We start from the raw sequence: 19211 nt of genomic DNA, 5'->3' as shown, positions 1-19211 counted from the left end.
TTTAAGGCGTGAGGACCAGGAACTAGAGCAGGTTAAGCTTTTAGGCTTTTGAGAAGCAGTTCAGCTGAGATCCATTTGGATAAGGACTCAGAGGCTTCCAGTCTGAGAAAACAGGATCAGCTAAGGAATTGGCAAGGTCAGGTGGCTGTGGCTTGTTCTGTCTCTCTGATCTTTCAGCATTCACCCCAATATCTGGCTCTGGATTTGTTTTTATTTATAAGACCATTTAAGATTCATGCTACACCTGCCCTCACTCCTAGGGGTCTTGCGTCTTACGTCATTAGGGGGTGCTGGCGACTACGTACCCACCTCATGGCAATCTGCGCCTTAAAAAGCCGGACGTGGACCCCGACTCTCTCTCTCTGTTGCCTCTCTGCTCTGCTCCCGCCATCTCTCCCTCCCCCAGGCCTGGCTCTCCTCACTCCTATCCCCTCCTTCCTTCTAATAAAGCTCTCTGTGACTCTGGTAAATAAATAAATAAACAAACAAAAATAAAAACACAATGTAAAGTTCTAGTCCTTGAAAGCTAGTAAGTATAATAAATAAATACAGGTTAGTAGTCAGTCATTTATAACAATCGAACTTGTAGTCATTTTAGGTATATTTTCAAGGACAATCAAAGACATATTTTTAATAAATAGATGGTCTTCAAACACTTAAGAGACATAGAGAATATGGCATTTTAATGTTTTATAACAAAAGGCTTTTCATCACAGTGAGACATGTCTGTTCTCAGCAGCACCAATTTACTCCAAAACAGGATGACAGGTATCAAAAATCCTCCATAAGGAGTTTGCTTTCATTTGTGGCAACGTCAGCCACTGGGCAAAGAAACTGTCCTTGCCTCGACTGCTGACAATATGCTGTCCAAACTGGACATGTAGGACACAAATAAGGCAACTGCTGAACTTTGCCAAGAGGTGAACAGTACCTCAAAATTCCTGCTTCACAGAAAAGTCTGTCATATATTTTAGGCCTATAGGCTGAAGATGGAGGCCCCAACGTTGCAGAGGAACCTTGGGTGACTGTCCAGACAGCCAGCAGTCTCTGTCATTTCTATAGTTTTCGAAGTTGTTTGCTCTGTTCTTCCTGTTTACTCAGGTAATAGTATATCCTTCTCAGGTCTCTGATCGAGTTGAAGATTAATAGTTATAGTTACAGTTTTCCTTAGTTATAATAGACAGTAAATTAGGCACAAAACTCTGGACTCATCAACATATGATAAATAATGAAGTATTTTCTCCGAATTTGCCAAATACAAATGGACTTGACATTGTAAATGTATTTCTTACCTGATAATTGTTCTTATTATATATAGTTTCATTTTGTTAGTTAATACCTTTCCTTTCTATTAGACAATACCTGATAATTGTTATTATTGTTTATAGTTTAAATTTGTTGGAGTTGAATCCCCTCCCCCCTTTTTTTTAGACAAAAAGGGGGTAACGTTGGGGGAAGATTTTTTTGTGTGTTGATTGCTCCAGGACCACCAGTAGAGTCCAACCTCAGTTCAGAGGGCAGAGTCCACATTCAGTTGGCTATAGTGGACCACAGAGTTTCCCTGGTAGACTCAGGAGATACAAAGATACAAAGAAGAGAAAAAGGAGCTGAGATGCTTGGACTCTTAGATCCAGGAAGTGGGGAGAGGCAGGTGTTCACATCTCTGTTGCTCCATGGATTTCCCAGGCTTATTCTCTAATATTTACTCCCAAGTTCTATTATTTAATAAAATGAAAAAAGAAATTGCAATATCTGTGCAGGGAGTTTTATGTCTTTTGTTCCCAAGAAGTAATTCTTTGAATGAAAAAAAAATCATGTTTCACTTCAACTCCTAGACTTCTGTGCAATGTTGAGAGAAAACAACAACCATATGTTTTTCCTTCCTTCCTTCTTTGAGATAGGGTCTAACTATGCAGCTCTGACTGGCCTGGAACTATTCAGATGGGATATATCCACCTGCCTCTGCCTCTGGAGCGCTGAGATTACAAGTCTGTACCACCATGCCATTCTTGCTATGCAATCCAGGTTAGCTGACAGCTCACAATCCACCTGCCCCAGCTTCTGGAACAGCTGAAGTCACCGGTGACATGGCACCCATCTAATAACATATTTAAATGGCTGCACAAATAGTATAGATTATTGGGCTGGAAATATGGCCCAGAGGTTATGAACACTGTCTTGATTTGTTTGTTTCTCTCTCTCTCTCTCTCTCTCTCTCTCTCTCTCTGTCAATTCGACACAAGCTAGAGTCACCTGGGTAGAGAGAACCACAATTGAGAAACTGCCCCCACCAGATTGGCTTGTGGGCACTTTCTTGAATGATTGACGTGGGCGGGGTGGAGGTTGGGGGGGACTCCCCTGGCAAGTTATGAGAAGTAAGCTAGTAAGCAATGGTGCAATGGTTTCTCCATGGGTTTTGCTTCAGTTCCTGACATGACTTCAATCAGTGGCAGACTGTGACCTACAAGATGTAATAAACTTTCATCTCCAAGTTGCTTTTGGTTATAGTATTTTATCACAGCAACAATAAAAAACTCAAGATAAGGGCGGACCCACAACAGTCTGTAACTCCAGCTTCAAGGGATCTGGAAGCCATGTTACCTTGTACATACCTTACATACCCAAAAGCATACACAGAATAGTTTGTTTTTTGTTTTTAAATTACGAGTTATGGTACCAGTTCTCCAAATATCACAAAAGGTCACGTTCTGAAATACTGTCTCCCGGCTGTGAACTATTGAGTTTCCTCCACTGAAGGCGGATTCCATGGAACACATGCTTCATTCTGCTCAGAGCATAACTGGGCACATGGCCTTTGCTCACTCCTGACAGGCAGGCGATGGGGCCTGGGCTGGCGGTCGGCCCTCTCCCCGACCCCCAGAAGCCAGCAGTAAGCGCTACCTTGTCCTTGGCCCGGTGTAGTTTTACATCTCTGGGAGGCAAAATCGCTCACCTCCCCTAAAAGTGCAGAAGACCCAGGGGGAGACCCAGGAGAGAAAAGGTACGACACAGAGCTACGGCTGGGGACGGCGAGACGAAACCGCAGACGGCCATCAGCCCCCAGCTGCCGCCGGCTCCCAGGGAACAGGCCGCGCGCGGCCCCGGCCGCTCCGCCGGAAGTCCCGCCTGCGCCTGGGGCTACAGCCGCGCGCCCTCCGGCCAGTGCTCGGATACAGGCTCAGCGTGGCCATCTCGCACCGTGAGCTCAGGAACACTACAGACATCCTAGGCAGCCGAACGCCTCGCGAGCCCCCGAGAAGCGGCATCCCTCCCAGGAGGCAGGCGAAAGGCGCAGGCCGAGGAGCGTCCGGGCCGCAGGCGGGACTTCCTCCTCGGGACCCGGAAGGGACCGCGCCGTCGCTGGTGGGAGTTGTAGTCCGGCCGTGGTTGGGGGGGGCCCGCGGCTCATGCGCCGTGCACCGAGGCTTGTTTCACATCTGTAACAACAGGTGAATTGGGCTTTTTATTCTACCCTTTCGTGCCCCCTGAAGCAGCCTGCCACGGTCGGGGGTGGTCGGCGCGAGGAGGGGTCCCGGGTCCGGCCGGCGGCCTGGCGGAGAGTGGGAAAGAGGAGCTGGCGAGCCTGAAGAGCAGGCCGGGCATCCAAGGCCTGCCCGGGAAGCCGGCCCGGCCGAGCCGTGGACAGTCAGGCCTCGGCCTGCGGTTGCCATGGAGCCGGGGCGGGGCGGGGGCCAGACCGGTCTGCCGGGGCGGGCCTCGCTGCCAGGGGCTCCGCGGAGGCCGAGAGAGAGGCTGCTTTATTGGCGCGACGACGCCTTCGCCTCAGGGGATGCTCCGTTTCCCCGAGGCTGGGCCTGGAGGAAGTCTCCGGAGTGCCCCGAGACCTTTGTCTGCCCCTCCTCCCACTGTGCGGTCTGGACCGTTCCTCCAAAGGGAGGCCTGGTGCATTTTTTACTCCTTTGGGTTGCCCCATTTTGCACCGACCTTGTCACTGGGGGAGGCTAAGGGGTGAGATGTTCTTTGTTTGCTGCTGGTGACTTGTCCCATTTTGCAGGGGAAGACCTAATGCATGTTGGGTCCTTTGTTTGCAGTGGAGTCCCAGGGGTCCTCAGAACCCTCAAGCCATGGGTATGGTGTCAACACGCTTTCTAGATAGCCCTTGTGTAAGCAACTTTGGTCATTTAATTGCGGCTTTCCAATGCAGAGACTGTTCACCTTACAACCCCAGTTCATGGGTGTTTGCCATGCACTGTAGCAGGTAGACTGCAGCAGTCCAGTTGCAAGGTCTCAAGTTGTTTTGAATGCAGCCTACTGGCCAGAGTGAAATTATACATTATCTGATGGTTTCACTTGCGGTTTCTTGGAAGGCGGTGACCCTACTGCCATATGCCGTATGCCATGCTCAGAGTCTTGACATTTCCAGGAGGGAGACGCTTTCATGACATATATTTGTTTTTTTCAGGACAGGGTTTCTCTATGTAGTTTGTTGCCTGTCCTGGATCTCGCTATGTAGACCAGGCTGGCCTCGAACTCACAGAGATCTGACAGGCTCTGCCTCCCGAGTGCTGGGACCAAAGGCGTGCACCACCACCGCCTGGCCTATAGTTGAGATTTATGATAGTGCTTTTAATGTGTGCATTTATATATTTTTTGCCAAAGTTTATATCTATATAGGCCTTTCCCACCTGACCCCCAAAGATAGTAACTACCCAAGTATTTTAATTTATAAAGTTATAGTCCAAAGTTTTATCAGCTTTTTGACCCCACTTGTCCTCTCAAAAATGAACCTGATACATTCAGAATACAGGTTGATATGTAAGAAAAGTAGTGTAATATAGACATGTAAAATCATGGGGCCAGAATTCTTAAATGCAGATTTCCATTCTGTCTTGATGCTATGGGGTCCTGGGTAAGATCTATAACTGTGTTTCAGTTTCCTTCTCCGGGAGAGAACATTCTTCACAGGGTAGTTGCAGGGATTATATGAAGTAAAGTCTATGGACATTCTTTGTAAACCGTGAAAACTTACTTGAGATTATCATCATTGTAATTTTCCCAGTCTGGAAGTGTCATTTTAGATAGATAAATATTATAGCCATTGTGGGATTAGAAAAGTAAAAGGGGGTTGCTCTGGGTTTGGAGAAATTTTTCTTAGCATTTTCTTTTTTTTTCTTTTCCTTTTAAGACAGGGTTTCTCTGTGTAGTTTTGGTGCCTGTCTTGGATCTCGCTTTGTAGACTAGGCTGGCCTCGAACTCAGAGATCCGCCTGACTCTGCCTCCTGAGTGCTGGGGTTAAAGGCCTGCACCACTGCCACCACCACCCGGCAGCATTTTCTTATAGATGCTGTATGGGACAATTCACATTTGGTGGGTCTAGAACAGGTCAGAGGACCAGTGTGTCAAAAACTTGTTCAAGTTAGTAAATTGATTTCTATGATGGGTACAGTTTTGCCTTCCATTGGGGACTGCCACTCCAGTGACCTGACATTGTAATTTCCAGGAGGAGGCCCAGCCTCGTGATGAGGAATAGCAAGGAAAGAATTCAGCTCCAGTTCGAAAGCCTACAAAATCTGAGCCCCTCACTGCTTTTATAAGGTAAGGTGACTTAGCCCTGCTTGTAGAGTGGTGTGCATTTTGCTTAGCCACTCTGTAAAGTGTGTGGCTAACTCCATTTATGGTCCTTTTAGGAGTATTGTTCATAATTTGTCATTATGGAGTCTGTGTGCTGGCTCATGGCCATCACAGTCTACTAAAAGTTGTGTTTCCTCACATAAGAAATTTTCACATACAAGAATTTTATGTATCTATAAATTATATTAGACTGAATCAAATGTTTTAAAAAATATCACCACATCACAAGGGAAGGACATTTATTTGAGATCTCTTTGAGATATTCTAGAACATTATAAAATGAGATGTTTTAATATCTTGAATCTCATAATTTTTGAGATGAAGACAGAAAAGACCGTAAGATATGAAACTCAGTTGGCAAAGAGAGACTCCAGAGACTTTTTAAAAGCAAAATTCATCTGGGCATGGTGAGTCATGTCTGTAATTCCAGCACTCTGGAGGCTAAGGTAGGAGGATTCCTTTGAGTTCAAACACAGTCTGAGCTAGAGAGTGAGTTCTAGGTTAGTCTGGGCTATAAGGTGAAACTTGTGGAAAAAATCTCCAAAACCTGAAATTAAAACAAAAGTCTGTTTACATGCAGATTAACTTAAGATTTCTTAGCAAGAACATATTGTTTCTGGGCTGCAGTTATACTTTATTGGTAAATCAATTGCTTAGCATTAAAAGGGCTTGAGTACAATTCCCAATTCCCAAAAAGAAAAAAAAAAAAAAAATCTTTCAGGCTTTCTTTTAAGTTACTCTTATTTTATACTCTTAATTTGCATATTTATAGGATGTAACTTCTTTGAGTAAATGGATTGTTGTTGATACTGTATTGAAGTTTTCTCTCTTAAATGCACCATATCTTACTGGCAGAAATTTCCAGCATCCTCGGGGGAGAGGAGGTCATGATAAGGATTTGAAAGATTAGGACTTTTACTTTCCACATCCCCACAAGTTGAGAATGAAAGGGAATAGTAGTCAGGGACAGGTGTGTAGGCCCTTCTAGTCTCCTAGCAAGGTTGGATGTTAACCTAATGTGGAAAACATTATATAGATCCTTTAAAACTAAGTCTAGTAATGGTTACTGGACCTAGTCCTAATCCAGGAGTGCTATTATTAAAAAATCTCTGCCAGGCATTGGTGGCACAGGCCTTTGATTCCAGCATTGGGGAGGAAGAGGCAGTGGATCTCTGTGAGTTTGAGGCCAGCCTGGTCCTCCTGTGAGTTCTAGGACATGAACTCATGAATGTGAGTTCTAGGACAACTAGGGCTGTTACACAGAGAAACCTTGTCTTGAAACAAAACAAAACAAATAAATAAACAAATAAACAAGACAAAAAGAATAAATAAAAAGATCTCTAAGTACGAGTTTGAGTATTTAACAAAACAGTTATTACTAAATTATAAGTGTTACTCTTTCCAGTAATCACTAGATATCGAGTCTTCAGTTAAATGTATTAATAAAAACCAGCCAGGATGACAGACATTTGTTATTCCTTCACTTAGGAGGTGGATGCAGGAGGATCAGAGTTCAGAAAATGAAGCAAATAAATAAATTAAAGGAAAAACATACTAATAGGAGTGTACCCAAACACCAGGTGTGAGGTGCATACTGTAATCTTAGTGCTTAGGGAGCTGAAATAGGAGGATAGTTTCAGGCTAGCCTGGGCTCTATAGTAAAACCCTGTCTTGGGGGAAAGGAAAAGCATCAATCAAGACTTCTGGCTAGTACCTGTGGTCTAATGTATTTGTAATTTATTATTAATGATACCACTAACAATTACTACTTGGGAATTTATCATTCATTTCATAGGGACTCCCCCCTAAAAAAACTTTTTTTTCTTTTTGTTTTGGTTTTTTGAGACAGGGTTTCTTTGTGTAGCCTTGGCTATCTAGGAACTCGGTTGATCGACCTGCCTCTGCTTCCATAGCGCTGAGATTAAAGGTGTGCGCCACCACCGCCTTGGCATTCTTAAATGGGGAGCAGCAGTGGGCTCACTCGTTCATGGCTTCGTTTCCCTGTCAGATTCTGGGTAATGTCTGTGTTCTTGCAGTCTTTGCAGATTCTTGAACAAGGAATAGTAATCAACATTCATGGCCTTTTGACCCTCCTTCTCAGGATTCCAGCTTTCTCTCCTGGCCAGAAATGTTCAGCCTGGACTCATTCAGAAAAGGTAAACTGGAACTGTACCATGATCCGTGCCTCTCCTCCCTTTGATTGTCACTTTGAAGGCCGTGAGCCTGACCCTTCGGTGTGCAGGCCTCTGACCCTTGTCCTTCTTACCTTAGCTCAGAACTGGTGCTGCCTCTTGCCCTGGTTTGTGGTGGTTGCTCCCTTACTCCCAGAGGGTTCCTTCCTGCCAGCCACTGCTTATCAAAATCCTGCTTGCTTTACTTTTTTCTTTTTCTTTCTTTTTTTTTTTTCTTTTCTTTTTTTTTTTTTTTTTTGCAGGGTTTCTCTGTGTAGCCCTGGTTGAACTGGAACTCACTCTGTAGCCAAGGCTGGCCTCGAAGTCACAGAGATCCGCCTGCCTCTGCCTCCCTGGAATTAAAGATGTGTGCCACTACCGTTAGGTGTTCGTCTGTTTTTAATGTAGCCTCCTTGAATGGGAATGAGAACTCTTTTACAATAGGAATGGAGAAGCTGAGCTAATCATTGCCAACCTTACCCTCAAGGCAGAGCTGAAATTAATTCAGAATTCAACTTAATCTAGAGGCGCCTATAGGCATTTCGGGTTTGTGTTTACCATGAAAACCACACACCTGTAGTATCTCAAAGCTTATGAGAGAAGCAGAACATGATCGAAATACAGTGTATGCATATATGAAGTTCTCAAAGAACTGATACAAATATTGTTTTTAAAAAGAAGACATGGCAAACAGACTCTGGGCAAGTGCAAGTGCTGTAGTGTGACCAGAGGATGACAAATCACTGGTGCAAGGGAAGATGCTTTGGGCCACCAAGGCAGTCAGCTAGTGTGATGCTAAGAATGTGCCAGGAACATTCTGATGAGAACAGGTTGCTGAGGCAGGGCAAGGGGGAAGTGGAGCTCTGAGCTGCTGGGCTGCATAATTTTATTTTATGTATCTCAAAATTTTGGAGCTTCTTATAAAAGTGATTTGTGGCGGGCATTGGTGGCGCACACCTTTATTCCCAACGCTCAGGAGGCAGAGCCAGGCGGATCTCTGTGAGTTTGAGGCCAGCCTGGACTACAGAGTGAGTTCCAGGACAGCCAAAACTACGAAAAGAAACCCTGTCTCAACTCTCTTACCCTCCCCACCCTCAAAAAAGACTGGTGTAGATGACTAAAGCAAAGCATATAGGATGTATATTAAGACTCAGAGAGGCCAGATGTGATGACATATACCAGTGGTTTCAGCACTTGGGCCCAAGAGTTCAAAGTCATCTTTAGGTCAGTGAGTTCAAGGGCAGTCTGGGCTATTAGATATGCTGTCTCAGAAAAACAGCAGAGCAATGCTAAACTTCATAAAGGGTAGATGAGGAAATAATTGGAGGCCTTCTGGAGAGTCAAGAGATTTCTACAAGAATATCTCTGGTGTCTGTAGGAGCCAGTTACTGTTTTGTGTGGTATTGCCACCCTGTTCCTTAGAACCTGTGATTGGTTCTCCAGTATTACCCTGAGCTCCACTTGGATTCCCAGGGTGAATAAGCTCAATTGTATACGCCGTGAGGGGTGAGAACATGTCACGCTAATGTGTTTTCTATTTCCCCAGATCGGACCCAGCACAGACAGCGTCAATGCAAACTTCCCCCACCCCGCCTTCCACCCATGTGTGTCAACCCTGCCCCTGGAGGGACCATCTCTCGAGGTAAGGGAGGAGGAGCCTTGCCTCCAGCAACAGCTTGGGCCAAGATCAGTGGGTAGGTGGGTGGTAGTGGAAACCTTGTACCACGGACATGTGTTTCTCAGAAGTGAGCCTGGAAGGTGGACTTAGCAGAGCTGATGGACCGGAGTAAGAGCATGCTTAGAATAGGTTTTTATGACCCTGGGCTATGTGATTTAGACCCTACAGTCTCCTTGGGCCTCCATGTGTGGCCTAAAAGAAATGTTAGGATAAGTTGAGTTGTTAAGCACCAACATAGAGAATCTTATAGGCTAGAAGGAATTCCTGGAATCTTCTTCTGTTTCAGAGAGAGCAAATGCTTAAAGCAGAGTCAGAACAGAGCCCTGACCTGACCTGGTCCCCTCTATCCTAGATGCTTGGATACTGTCTATCCAGTACCTGAAAGCACTTCACTGACATCAAAGTCTGCCTGACAGTCCTTGGGCAAAATGGGCTGTCTTTTTGATAGGGAAGAATGTCTAAATACCCAGATGAATGATGCCTCACCTCAGGTGGACATAAACCAGAGAGAGGGCTGGTGGTCAGAGCACACAAATCTTTACCTTCCCTCAGACTGAAGTCTTTTTTCTACGTTTGCCAAGACAGGCATTCCTGGGACCAGCATTCCTGGTAGCCTTTTTGTCTTGACAGGGCTGCCCTGCTTTTACTGCCTGTGCCTGTCCCTCTGTCTAGTGGCAAGAACAGCATTTTAGGTCATGGAGTCTTTGCTCCATATAAAGTCGATCTGTCTGGTTTCTGTGAAGTCCTTTGAAGGTCAAGAGCTTAGGAATGGTGTGGGGACCATTTCTGTGGCCTGTGATGCTGCCAAGTTTCCAGGCACTTTTCAGTGCACTGCCCTCCACTCTGCCATGGCCCTGACTTTTGATAGCAGTGTAGTAGAAATACACACTTCCAGCCCTGTGACTACCTGACTTAGGCTTTAAAGAAATGCCACCCCTACTATTGCTAAAACAAGAGTTGATTGCCCTTTTTTTTTTTTTTTTTCTTTTCTTAAAATGCCCTGTAACTCGAAAAGGCTGAACGCTAACATTTCCACCATGGCAGGTGAGTGGCTCTGAGAGATGTGCTGGGCTAAGCTCCAAGATTGTTAGTTTGGGTTAACTAGGGGTCAGATAGACAGTGCTTCCTTGAGTGCCAAAGAGTATACTATGCTCTTGGGATGGATAACTGCCCTGTGGGGTGACCCGTAGGTGCTGCACACTCCTCTAGCTGTGCCTCCAGAAGACATCCATGGCGTGTCCAGAAGACATCCTGATGTGCACATAAATCTTAGGCCTTCTTTCTCCTATATAGCTTTCTGTTTCCTTTTTTTTTTTTTTTTTTTTTTTTTTTTTTTCTTGTGGTGGGCATTGAACATGGCCTCACAAATGTAATGCTAGGACTACCATTGAGTTACATTCCCTCCTCCATCTCTTCCTCTTCCTCCTTCTTTATGTATTTTTTTTTTTCAAGATAGGGCTTCTCTGTGCAGTTTTGGAGCCTGTCCTGGATCTTGCTCTGTAGACCAGGCTGGCTTCGAACTCACAGAGATCCCCCTGCCTCAGTCTCCCGAGTGCTGGGATCAAAGGTGTGCGCCACCACCACCTGGCTCTCTTCCTGCTTTTTGTATTTTGGGGACAGAATCTCGCTATATTGTGCAGGCTGACTTGGACTTCAAGGCTCAGCCAGGCCTCCTGCTTTGGCCTCCCAGCAGCTGGACTGACGACGCTGCACCTGGCTCGTCACGCTAGCGACCCCACTGCTGTCTCTGTCCTTAAGAAGGAGCTGTCGAAGCCGGTGGTGGCGGCGCACACCTTTAATCCCAGCACTCAGGAGGATAGAGGCAGCCCAGAACTCTGTGAATTTGAGGCCAGCCTGGTCTACAGAGTAAGTTCCACAACAGCCAGAGCTGTTACACAGAGAAACCCTGCCTCAAACAAACAAACAAACAAAGGAGCTGTGAAAGCCAGATGTGGACATGAACATCAGTAATTCCAACTTATGAAAACAGGATGGTCTGGTTGGGGAGTTAGCTCAGTGGTAGAGCTCTTGCCTAGCAAGCACAAGGCCCTGGGTTCGGTCCTCAGCTCCGAGTTGTGGGGAGGGGGAAAAACAGGAGGGTCAAGAGTTCAAGGCCAGGCTTGGCCCCAGTAGTACATGAGACTTTGTTTCCCTGCACCCTGGAAAAAGAAGGTATGTGGTAAAAAATAGTATCTCTAGTGTTCAAATAAATAGCACCTAGACTGGGCAGTGGTGGCACACACCTTTAGTCCCAGCACTCAGGAGGCAGAAGCAGGCAGATCTCTGAGTTCAAGGCCAGCCTGGTCTACAGAGTAAATTTCAGGGTGGCCAGGGCTACATAGAGAAACCCTTTCTTGAAAAACTAAAAAATAAAATATAAATAAAAATAAATAACTAGCACTCAGAAGACAATGGCCATTTGTATTGAGCAGAGCCCATCAGAGTCAGATTTAGAATTGAAAGGGAAAAAACCGATCATCTCCTTTTCAAACCTTTCCTTTCCCACTGCCAGTATCTTACCAAAGCATCCTTCCCAGGGAAGGGTGGATAAACTGAGAAGTTTCCCTCTGAGGGTCCTCTGTGTGTCTGTTCCTTCCTGCCCAGAACTGAGGCATGGGGCACTAGAAATTCTGCAGGATCCTCTGTCCAGACCCCCGGCCACAGTTTGCTCTTTTCTGTGTAGTCTTAAGGCAGCTATGTTTTTCCCAAGACAACAGCTTACATTGAGGGATATGGAGCATTCGCATGTGTAAGGGTGTTTGCCTGGCTCCTCCAGCTCTCTTATCTTCTCATCTCCAGTCATGTCTTCTTGCTGGCCGAGAGCCTCAGTTGTTTTAGGTGTTGATAGCCCCTCCCCTGTTTCCATCTAAGGTGCTGTGGTGTGCACCAGAGCCTGGGTTGTTGTGGGTTTCCTCCTAGCACCTTCTGGTTCCTATGCCAGGCATTTGGATGATACCAGAAGTACTCCTAGCACTTGGGAGCCTGAGTCAAAAAAGGATGGTTACAAGTTTGAGGTAGCCTGGGCTACATAATTAGTTCCAGTTCGGTCTGGGCTATAGAGTAAGACCCTGTATCAAAACGTAAGTAAAGGTTAAGCTCCTAAACATTCACCTTCGGATTCAGATCCTCTGCACCTTGATTCCATTTGGTGGAGATGTCCTGCCTGATCCAGAAGTGGACAGAAATCTCTCTGAGAGCTGGCGAGATGGCTCAGCAGCTAACAGTTATTGCCCCGCTATCCTGATGACCTGAGTTCAAACCCTGGAGCCCATGGTGGAAGGAGAGAATCACGGACATGCATACACACTAAAAATTAATAAAATAAAAATGAATTAAAAAGAAACATCTCTGACTTAGTAAACCTTTTTATATCTTTTTTTTTTTTTCTTTTGAGGCAGGGTCTCATTTTGTACCTTTGCTTGGCCTGAACTCTGTATGTAGATCAGAATGTTCTGGAAATCACAGAGATTTGCCTGCTTCTGCCCCCGAGTGCTGGGATTAAAATTCATGAGCCGCCATGGCCAGCTGTATTTCAGGTTTTGCTGTCATGTTTTTCTGTTGCAGTTAAGTCTGTCGTGATAGCAGGAAAGCAGTTAGTGCTATTCCCTAAGCAGATGAACAGAGCTGTGTTCCACTAACTTCCTTACAGGCTGGAACTGCTCTTGTGTTGGCAGGAGTATTTGCCTAGCTTGAGATCAACGTCCAGCCCTGCATAAATCAGGTGTGATGACACATGCCTGTACTCCCTGCGCCCAATAGGATCAGTAGTTCAAGGTCATCTTTGGCAAGTTCAAGGAAAGGCTGGAGTGAAAGAGATCCTGTTTCAAACACCAACAACTAAGAACTTAGATTAACAGCAGTGGACTGGGTTTGTTCTGCGGCTGATGGTTTGCCAATCCCTGCTCTGAACTCTTGGGAGAAGATCATAGAAATAGAAGGCTTCTAAAAGCTGGGTTACAGAGCTCCCTTGATTTTACAGGAGTCCCTGCGATTATGGAGTGAAATACTTGCTCAGGATGACTCCAGCTCTTAGAGCACGATGTAATTTATTTTTATTATTTGTCCACATTCTTGTTATGTGGGCAGAACAAACCTAGTTTTGTTTTTTAGTCTAGTGAGCTTTTCTGTTTTGGTGGGGTTTTTGTTTGTTTGTTTGTTCATTTGTTTTGTTTTTCAAGCCAAGGTTTCTCTGTGTAGTTTTGGTGCCTGTCCTGGATCTCACTCTGTAGACCAGTCTGGCCTCGAACTCACAGAGATCCACATGCCTCTGCCTCCCAAGTGCTGGCACTAAAGTCATGTCCCCACCCCACCCCCAGCGTGAGCTGTTGTTTTTAGATTTTATTTATTGTCTTTGTGTATAGTGGGTATATATAATGTGTCTGGGTAGATACATGCCATAGTGTGTGTGGAGGTCAGAGGACAACTTGGTTGAGTCAGTTCTCTCCTTCCACCTTTCTGTGGGTTGTGGGGAATTAAACCTATGGCCTCATGCGAGCTTGTCAGTCACTATACCTCTTAGTTATATCCCTAGCGCTTTTTAGTTTTAGAAACAGGGTCTTATTCTGTATCTTTAAGGGCTGGCCTTGAACTCTCAATAATCATCTTGTTTCAGCCTAAGTGCTGAGATTATAGGCATGAGCCACAATGCTTACTTTGATTTTTTTTTTTCTTAATGACTTATTTTTATTTTGTGTGCATTGGTGTTTTGCCTGCATGTATGTCTGTGTGAGGGTGTTGGATTCCTTAGGACTGGAGTTACAGACAGTTGTGAGCAGCCATGTGGGTGCTGGGAATTGAACCCAGGGCTTCTGAAAGAGCAGCCAGTGCTCTTAACTGCTGAGCCGTCTCTCCAGGCCCCCCCCCTTTTTAAACAAACAAACAAACAAACAAAAAACCATAAAATTTCAAACACCATTTCAAAATGTGTTTTCTAAAATTGGAGAAAATGAGCAAGGTGTGGTGGTACATGCCTTTGGGAGGCAGAGGCAGGCAGATCTCTGTGAGTTTGAGGCCAGACTGGTCTACAAAGTGAGTTCCAGGACAGCCAGGGCTACACAGAGAAACTCTGTCTCAAGGGAAAAAGAGAGAGAGAGAATGGCATAGCAAATGCCTCTGTTCTTGTCCTTCAGCTTGGACTCTTGACTAATTATGGCAAGTTTTGCTCTGTGTATATTCTTTCACTTTGCCTCTTTGGAAGGAAAGCCAAGAAATCATGCATTTCTACTGTGTGTTAGTGGCTGTGGGAGCAGAGTGCAGTAGTGAGCGGGTCATGTTGGGTACAGGTCAGTTTTCTAGGTGTGGGGTCTTTTCTCCAGACTAGTTTCCTTCAATTGTGAGACCTGTTGTGCTCACCCTGGCTTGGTAAACTTCTCTGTTCTTTTGAAGAAATTTGGGCTGTTCACAGTCTGTGAGGACCGTTTTTTGAAGCTGGTTAGACTTCTAGCAAAGTAATCAGCCACATCGCCAAATGCAAAACTCTTGAGGAATCATATTTTGCCCTATGTATGGATCTGGGTAGGGCTGTTTAATACAGGTGGTGTCTCCTGTGACAATTGGATCAGATTTTTATTTATTTATGTGTTTTATTTTGTGTGTATGGGTGTTTGGCCTGCATGTGTCTCTGTATACGATGTGCATTCCTGATACCAGCAAAAGCCAGCAGAGGGTGTCAGATCCCCTGGAACTGGAGTTACACAGTTGTGGATGCTGGGAATCAAACTCTGGTCCTCTGGAAGAACATTCAGGGCTCTTAACTGATGAGCCATTTCTATAGCCCTTATGTCAGATTTAAAATTTATTTATTTATTTATTCATTTATTTTTGTAAAGACAGTGGCTCATGTATCCAATTCTGGCTTCAAACTTTGTTTTCCTGTTGCCAGGGATGACCTTGAACTTCTAATCCTCCTGACTCCACTTCCCAGTGCTGAGATTTACAGACATGCTCTTATACTATATGCTCTACTGTGCTGATGGTCAAACATAGTGACCATAATTATGGAGCCTGGGCAAACACTACCAACCGACAAACTCCATCCCCAGATTTGTTTTTTGTTTGTTTTAATTTTCGAGTTCCATTGTATAACCTAGGTTAGCCTGGAACTTCCTGTGGAGACCAGGCTATCCTCAAACATGCAGCAATTCTGCCTCTGCCTCCTGAGTGCTGGGATTATAGGCATGGGCCACCACTCTTGACTAGCAATATGTTTTTTAGTTCTTCTTTTTTCTTTTGTCAAGACAGGGTTTCTCTGTAGCCCTGAAAGTCCTATAACTTAATCTGTAGACCAGGCTGGCCTTGAACTCAGAGATCCAACTGCCTCTGCCTCCCGAGTGCTGGAATTAAAGTTATGGGCCACCACACCCAGCACTAATGTTTTAATAAGCTCTCCAGGGGATTATTCAAGTCATGGCTAGAACTGAAAAACAAATTTCTTTGTAGCCTACCCAACCTAAACTGCCAACCCCTGACCAAGGCTTTCTTTCACAGTGCTGAGACGGAGGATTGGAAGTTCAAGGTCAGACTTGCTCATAGCCACTTCCTTCACATTTAGTTTCATTCCTAGCCCACCAAGTCCTGCTCCTCAAAGCTTTAAGAGACAGAAGAGGAGTAAAATCCAGGCACAGTAGTTTGGAGGTGGAATTCCACTGTCTTCACACAAACGAGGAAGCCTAACTGGACTCTTAACCGTGGAGCTAGCTCGGTTCTTGGCACTGTGTCCCAAAGTAGGTGCTGTCTCCTTGGACTCCAGTCCAGGGCATTAAGTCAGTTTGTGATCAAGAGGTCTTTCCTACTGGAGAGTCTTCACAGATTTACCCACAGGAGATGGGTGCCTGCTTAGCACTCACCTACGTGCAAGAAGTTGTTAGAAAGCAGCCTGTTAGGGATTCACCACGTGCAGGACCTGGAGGGACCTTGGTCATTTCCTTGAATGAACGCTGAGAAAATACAAAGTACTATTTTCTAAAATCATCCCATCCCTTTCCTGCTTGAGATCCAGATGCCCAGTCTGTTTGCATTTCCTGGTAGGGAGACTGGCATGCTAGCTAGCTTCTTTGCTCTCAGCTCAGCACCGAGTCCCCCTGGCCAGCAGAGGGCGCACGGTACTCCTGCCGGCCGCTGAGCCCTCGGAGGTACTGTCGCAGGCTGGGGCCGCGGGGATCGGCGGGATCGCGATGGCGTCTGCTAGGCGGCTCGTGGCGCTGGCTGCCAGCGTCTCTCCGCGCCTGCGGCCGCCGGATCCCCTCGCTGCCGGGCGACAAGGACCCTCGCGTGGCTTCTCATCAAGTTTTGTCCGCCCAGATGGCACTCAGGAGGCTTCTGAGGTCGAGTCAGAGGTGGCCCCTAGCGAGCTTGGGGAGGGCGACGGAAGCATGGTGAACGGTGAGGGCTGGTAGCAGAGATTGGGCTGCGACGTCCTTGACTAGAGAAGGCAAGCGAGGGGCGTGGGATAGAGACCGGCCGGGCAGGCCAGAACTCTAGTCTTGAAAGTGATTTAAATCCCTTACATCTGTGAGTCCCTGCCCTGCTGTTAGAAAGTCTTGAGTGGCTTAGGTTCCCCTAGAATCCAGCATGCCTGCACGTGGGTAGGTGTGGGGAAATAACATGAATAGCCTGCTTCTGTCAGGTTGAGTGGCTTTGAGGGTTAGCTCCGTCATCACATTGGGACCTAGCCCCAAATACACCTGGAATTTGAGCATCTTAAATAGAGATGGAGTGTCTTCTTTCTTAGACTGTGGCTATATGGCTCCTGACAGGGCAGAGAGTGGAGCTGGTGAGAACATCTGTGGTCATTAGGACAGGTGGAGTGAGCTAGCCAGCCTTGATCCATCTGGAAGAGCTGGGGTGTGTGGCATTTGTGCACATCTGTGGGTTACTTCAATTAGGGATACAAGATGGGATCAACTCTTCTTGAGTCTACCTAGGTACTGTTTTCTAACTGCTTGATTCTTACATGATTTATAGTATAGCATTTAGGAGAGTGCTCCAGGTAGAACACTCCTTTGTACTAGTTGACACAGGTGTGTGCCCCAGGTAAATATTGCAAACTAGATAACAAGGTCACATCAGACATTTTGGAGGACCGTCTTCACAACACAGCGCTGGTGAGATGCTTAGCTGGGAAAGTGCTTGCTGTACAAGTCTGGTAGATAGACCCAAGTTCCAACCCCTGACCACAGTGGAGGGAGAGAACAGACTTGCAAGGGTTATTCTCTGACCTCCAGATGGTGGACTCTCTCTCTCTCTCTCTCTCTCTCTCTCACACACACACACACACACACACACACACACACAGAGAAACACATGATAATATAATAATTTTTTTTGAGACAGGGTCTCACTATAAAGCCCTGACTGACTTGAAACTCATAGAGTCTGCCTGCCACTGCCTCCCAAGCGCTGGGGTTAAAAGTTTACAACATCTGCCGGGTAATGAATAAAGTTTTGAAGAGACAAAAGAATTAAATACAGATACTCCCGAACACTGCTGGCATTCTCAGGTGCCCACTGGGGAGTAACGGATCCGCTGCCATTGCACAACCCTCCCCAATGAATACGATGAGACAGGCACACAGTACTGCAGGGAGCACCCACTCAGTTCCTCGGTAGAGGCTGAACGTAATGCTAGAGACTGAAGGAGGCCTTACATCTCCTGAAGATTTCTGGTGCTGCGTGTGACGGGCCCTTTAGTTTGTTTTGAGCCCTTCTGAGTTTCCCCTTTGTGGTTGACTAAGCCCTGTGTCTGGCAGGAGCTGCTGCTAGATGGGACATCTAAGCCATTTGTATACTTTGTATTTTGAGGTTAGTACAGAGATAAGGGAAGGATATAGCCCTTCCAGTGTCTGATGCATCCTTTTCCCCTTGATGCCAGGGGGGATAGGAAAGGATTGGCTCATGCCTGTGTCTTGGCAGTGAGACTCTGGGCTTTATAGAGGACTTGTGCAGAGTGCTGAGGCATAGTTGAGAATGGAGGCATAATCTTTAAAATCTGGATCTCATCACTGACCTACATGGCTTGAAAGGATCGGTATCAGCTCAGGACCCCCAAGACCAAGATCAGTAACAATACTGGACCTTGGCAGTCAGCCTCAGGAGGAGAAAATGGCCAGATAAGGGAATAGACCTCAGTGGCTAGCTTTAGGAATGCAGTCTAATGGTTTAGCAAGGAAGAGGGAATGGGAAAGAAGGGCAAGGCTTGCCAGAGCCATGTTTGCTGTGTTGGAGCTGGCCAGAGTTCCTTCAGGGCCTATCCTTCTAATTGTGTGAACCGCTTTAGGAGGTTGATCTCTCATGTGCATTTGTAGAAGATGAGTGTTTTGTTTTGTTTTGCGTTTTTGAGTACCCTCTTTCAGACATCAGACTCAACGAGTTTATTGACCATCTTTCCCTTTCCAAGGACTCCTACAGTGAATGCTTTGGGTCCTGAGCCGACAACGTTAGCCCTGAGTGGCTTTGGTGTACCTTACGGAGTTTGAAAAGAAACAGAACTGTAATTATTGTATTCTTATTTTCTTAGCTTCTAGGGACCTATTAAAAGAGTTTCCACAACCCAAAAACCTTCTCAACAGCGTGATTGGAAGAGCCCTTGGCATCTCACATGCAAAAGACAAGCTAGTCTATGTGCACACAAATGGACCGAAGAAAAAGGTAAGTCTGCTGATGGCTAAGTGAATCACTGGTTTGATTCAAAGGAGACTGGCTGCTCTTTTCTCTTTCTTTGGTTCTTTTGTCAAAGAGGCCAGAGTGGGTATTCTGTTTTGTTTGCCTGTTTG

At 45.9% G+C, this 19211-nt stretch overlaps 1 protein-coding gene across 8 annotated transcripts in view; it reads left to right on the top strand.

Moving 5' to 3' along the window:
- The first annotated feature begins 3344 nt into the window (after window positions 1-3344).
- Dhx30 (DExH-box helicase 30) overlaps window positions 3345-19211 on the top strand; it is a 28700-nt gene continuing 12833 nt past the window's right edge. Inside the window, exons 1-6 of one of the 8 annotated variants that reach the window (XM_028886906.2) lie at window positions 3345-3449; window positions 5462-5556; window positions 7694-7748; window positions 9310-9405; window positions 10457-10485; window positions 18956-19086. In XM_028886906.2, the coding sequence (XP_028742739.1) occupies window positions 9335-9405; window positions 10457-10485; window positions 18956-19086 (231 nt within the window). In that variant the 5' untranslated portion in view covers window positions 3345-3449; window positions 5462-5556; window positions 7694-7748; window positions 9310-9334. Of the gene's footprint in view, window positions 3450-4015; window positions 4125-5461; window positions 5557-7628; window positions 7749-9309; window positions 9406-10456; window positions 10486-16561; window positions 16822-18955; window positions 19087-19211 lie in introns of those variants that run through there. The other 7 variants (XM_028886907.2, XM_028886904.2, XM_028886903.2 and 4 more) reach the window with 7 other exon arrangements.

This window comes from Peromyscus leucopus, chromosome 7 (genome assembly GCF_004664715.2).
Source record: "Peromyscus leucopus breed LL Stock chromosome 7, UCI_PerLeu_2.1, whole genome shotgun sequence".
In the NCBI taxonomy this organism is placed as follows: domain Eukaryota; kingdom Metazoa; phylum Chordata; class Mammalia; order Rodentia; family Cricetidae; genus Peromyscus; species Peromyscus leucopus.
The sequence above is the reverse complement of the archived record's forward strand: the minus strand, read 5'-3'. Positions and strand labels throughout refer to the sequence as shown.